Here is a 4,402-nt window from a genome sequence, read left to right as displayed (position 1 = left end):
TTTTTTTTTTTTTTTATATAATCAGCCTGATTCTGAATGTGACATTTTAAGTGCAGAAAGGGCTTCAAAATTCAAATTCAATTAAAACTTACTGAAGACTCCGTGTATTTGTTGTCAAACAGATTTCTTTCTAGACGTCATCTTTAGTGACTAATCTGTTTGGTACCCTATGATAGTGTAGGGAGGAGGGCGTTCTAATTGAAATATTTGTGTGTTAAGTCTATAGTTGGCTCCTTTCTAAAACTATTAAGAAAATAATAAAATATTCTCTTACAAACGTTCTGGGAATCCTTCATGCTGTTTGCTTCATTCATTTTCTCAGTGCTCTCTGTCATATGTAACACTCTTCATATGCGGATGGTTTGTGCGGAGGATGTGATCTGTAATTCTACGGTACTTTAAACCTACTGAGATGTGCAAGTTGCTATTTTTTGCATCTACATGGATTGCAGGTGTTATCAGTGAGGTGTGCTGCTCCTGCTGCACATAATAAATCAGATTACATCATTACACATGGTCTGTGTCCTTACAATGGGTTCACCAGTACTTCTCCACTGACTGCCATTAGCAGTCAATATGAAACTGATACAGTCAGCTCATCAAAATGAAGAGAAAACAAGATTTAACAGCTCAGTCACACCTCACTTTACATTACTTGGATGACGGGAATAAAGATAGACACTGTTTTTTATCTACGGAGTCCTTTCATGATACTTGCTTGCCTAGCCACAAGATAAAAATATATAGTTGCAGCTTTAAAAAACTTTGGACTGCAGGCTGTTTTTCAGTGAAGTCATTCTTGGAAGCTGGAAAGAGCATAAATAAGTGTGCTCTCAGGGTTGTGGCCGAAACAAATGTCATACTGTCCTTAGTGGGGTAAAGGTTGAGGGAAGATAACTTTCTGTACTTGTTTATAGGAAACACGTTGCATAATATGAAATAAGTAAGATGGTGTGATTTGAGCCCTTTTGTACAATTCATGGCGTCACTGAACCTAGTGTCATTTTTGAATTTAAAGGGAAACAAAAAGACCAAAGCTTGAACAAATAGCTGTGGCGATGTTTGCTGAGCAAGTTGCAGTTTTTAATCTAAATGTTTGAGTTTGTTATTCATTTTTCAGGTGTCATTCTACAGAGGGGAGATTCCCAGTAATCTGCCAGAGGAAGTAGCCAAAAGGAGGAAAGGACTTGACACCCAGTGGCTCGCCACGTTGCCATTAAGACTTCCTGTCAGTTAAAATGCCAGACATTGTTGTTTCCCACTTCTCACTTACACTGTTGCTTTTCTTGATTATGTTTCTGTTTAAAATTTTTTACCTTTATATATAAAATATTTGCACTATTGTTTGAGTTGCTCTTCCTGCTTTTTGTTCATTCCACTGACAAAAATACAGCTTTTCTAAACCTTTTTTGGCTTCTTTCTATGAATTATATTGCCACCTAAAGGGGAACATTTCCACGTTTCTCTTGCAGGCTCTGAATTCAGACAACAGTTTTAACCTGGAGGAGCTCCAATATCCTCTCCTGAACCTGGGTGACCCAGAGAGCGGCTACCTTACTGAAGCCAACCTGCTGTCCATCTCCCTGCAGATTGGACGGGACTGGCGTGTCATTGGTATTAACCTCGGGTTGAGCTATGAAGAGTTGGACCGCATACAGTACAAACACAGGTGAGAATAAAAACATTTAAATAAATAGTTGTCTTGGATTATGCCAAAAAAGAGAATTATAATGTGTCTGACCGACAAAGATGTCGGAATTTTGTATTTTTTATTTGTATTTCACAACTGTGTGATCATCAGAGAAACTTGACTTTGTGATTTTAGGTTAAAGCAGATCAGTTTGATTATGGATGATGTAGATTTGAGCCTTCTTGGTGGAATCTGACTTTATGCACATGCAGATACTTTATAGAAGTGGGATTGTGTTTCTTTTTTGAGTCAGATAAGTAGCTTCACTTGTTTTCATGGTGTTTGAGATGTTTTCAATGTGTTTTAGGAAAACAGGGAGACAATTCCCCTGTGTTGGCAAAGGAAAATTTTTGTTTTTTATTTAACAGAGATGTTTTGACACCACATCAACTTTTGTGTTTTGTTCTTATTCTGCAGTGAGATGTTTAACTTCTCTTTTTAGGTCTATTGTGGCCGATTGGTAATCAGAAAAAGGGAAATGATTTTAATGAAGATTTTTCAGCGTTTTGAGAAGGATCTGGAATACAACTGAAAATATTGTCAAAATACAAATGCAGTGTTGCAAACTCTTGAGTTGCAACACTGATGTATGACATTCAGGTTTTTTTTACAGTTCAGATTTGTGAATTGAAGGAAAATGTTTTATAGTTTTAGTAAATGTTTAGAAGTAAAACTCAAACAAGTGTCGTATAAATTTGTAATTAACCCTACTTTATCCTAAATCCAATTACTGCTCTAACTCAAAAGACTTACAGCTGTAATTTAATTAAATAAAAACTGAATCAGGGGTCTGAATAGGCCACTCTTTTAGTTTCTCACCTCGCTCCCAATTATGCACTACTTTGAGATGTTCTATCGCATAAAGTCAAAATAAAACACATTACAGTTTTGAGCTGCAATTAGACAACATGTAAAAAACTTCAATTCACTTTTGCATATTCAAGATAATAATCGGGTAACAAAACTTGTCTTGATTGTGGAATAGGTTGAAAATCATTCAAAACTTCAGCTTGAATCTTGCTAGGATTCACATTTGTTGTAAAGGTAATTTATGTAATCGATGTGCAAACATGGTAAAAGAAAACCTCTGTGGAATCCAGGTAGACTGAGCTGATATGTAACTACAAAAGAACCAGCAATAGGACAAAATTTTGGTTGTTTTAATCTGCACTGTCAGCCATCATTGAGCCATCTGGGACACTGCGGGAGATTACACACAGGCTGTTTACTCATCTGGCCTTCCCCCTTCTCCTAAGCCTAAAAAACCCACTCATGACGCATCCTGTAGATGGAAAAAGATGCGTTATGTAAAGTCAAAGATTAATGCCCTCACAGCAGGTATATGGTGGTTATTGTATGTAGCAGATACATGGAGATTCACATTTCTTACTTTTAAGGGGCCCGTTTTATTTAAATACACCTATGACTGCGGATTGCACTAAATCTACAAAGAGCATGCATTTCTTTCAAATGTTCACATTGCTGCTACTGATTGAGTTGCTGACAGATGAATGCATGCATGGTGTATTTTTACACCATTCTTCCCCACTCAGGCAGCTGCAGCTGACTGCTCCATAACGCAGTATCTCTTGTTTATGTTTCTCACCAGGGACAACCTGGGCGCCTTAGTGCTGGACATGCTGTTTCACTGGGCCCGAGGACAGAGGAACGCAGGACCTGGGTCAGTGTCCAGGCTCGTGGCCGCCATGACAGAAAGCGGCAGGAGGGATCTGGCAGAGGAGATCGAGGACATAGTCAGTCTTGGAAGGAGAAAGTACACGGAGTCGCTGAAGAGAGTAGGTCTGGAAGCAGAGAGCTCCTCTGTTGGGGAAGCACAGCAGTAGATCAGCCCACACTGGGCGCAGATGGCTGCTTTACACTTGAGTGACCTGCTTGTTTACACCGAGGCCACGATCATCCAGTCTGATCAACTGTCATAATGTGCAAAACTCTCTGAGACACCAGCCTCCAACTAGTGGGGCTTTTTACAAGACTTTTTTTTTTTTTTTTTTTTTAAGTCAAAAGGATGGACTGCATCAGGACCAGTTCCATGGTCATCTGGGATTTTGAAGATTCAATTTAGAAAGCATAAAGCTACTTCTAATGTAATATATTTGCAATTGTATAATTTTTTTAAATAACATTGTGCACATATTTTGACTCTGGGATCCTAAAAATATTCTGCAGTGCTTTTGACTGGCATCTACAATTGTTGAAGATTATCTGAAAGAAAACTGGGATAATTGAGATCTTGTCCTGAAAATTATGTTGGTAATAAAAAACATAAAACTCCAATCAATTGACAAAATGTGACCATATGTTATCATTTAATTATAATAAACAATTTGGCTATTTATTAGCTCCCTATTATTATAGTTTATTATCCAAATTAAAATTTTAAGAACATTGGTCTTCTGAATAACGATTCCCGTCATGAATCTGATAGAGAATCTGTGAAGGAAGCTAAAGATTAGAGCGATAGCAAGGAGGCTTTCCAACCTCCAAGAACTTATCATCACAGATAAATCCTCAAAATTGCATTGGTAACATGTAAAAGCTTTACAGGAATGATCAATATCAATAGTGCTTCCATTATTTATTTGGCTCCAATCAATGGTCTGACGACATGCATTTATTTTTTTTCCTCCTTTTTTAACTATTCACTACCCAGATAGCACAGAATGATTGAAACAACATTGAATCAATGTCAGC

At 37.6% G+C, this 4,402-nt stretch overlaps 1 protein-coding gene across 1 annotated transcript in view; it reads left to right on the top strand.

The window, feature by feature from the left end:
• Window positions 1-4,003, top strand: part of pidd1 (p53-induced death domain protein 1) — a 14,155-nt gene extending 10,152 nt beyond the window's left edge. Inside the window, exons 13-15 of the mRNA XM_015025165.1 lie at window positions 1,121-1,228; window positions 1,473-1,669; window positions 3,300-4,003. Of these exons, the coding sequence (XP_014880651.1) occupies window positions 1,121-1,228; window positions 1,473-1,669; window positions 3,300-3,534 (540 nt within the window). The 3' untranslated portion in view covers window positions 3,535-4,003. The remainder of the gene's footprint in view (window positions 1-1,120; window positions 1,229-1,472; window positions 1,670-3,299) is intronic.
• The last annotated feature ends 399 nt before the right edge of the window (window positions 4,004-4,402 follow it).

This window comes from Poecilia latipinna, unplaced genomic scaffold (assembly GCF_001443285.1).
Source record: "Poecilia latipinna isolate Pla-1442-1.1 unplaced genomic scaffold, P_latipinna-1.0 Scaffold3980, whole genome shotgun sequence".
NCBI classification, from domain to species: Eukaryota; Metazoa; Chordata; class Actinopteri; order Cyprinodontiformes; family Poeciliidae; genus Poecilia; species Poecilia latipinna.
Note: the sequence above shows the minus strand (reverse complement) of the source record. Positions and strands in the feature narration are given on the sequence as shown.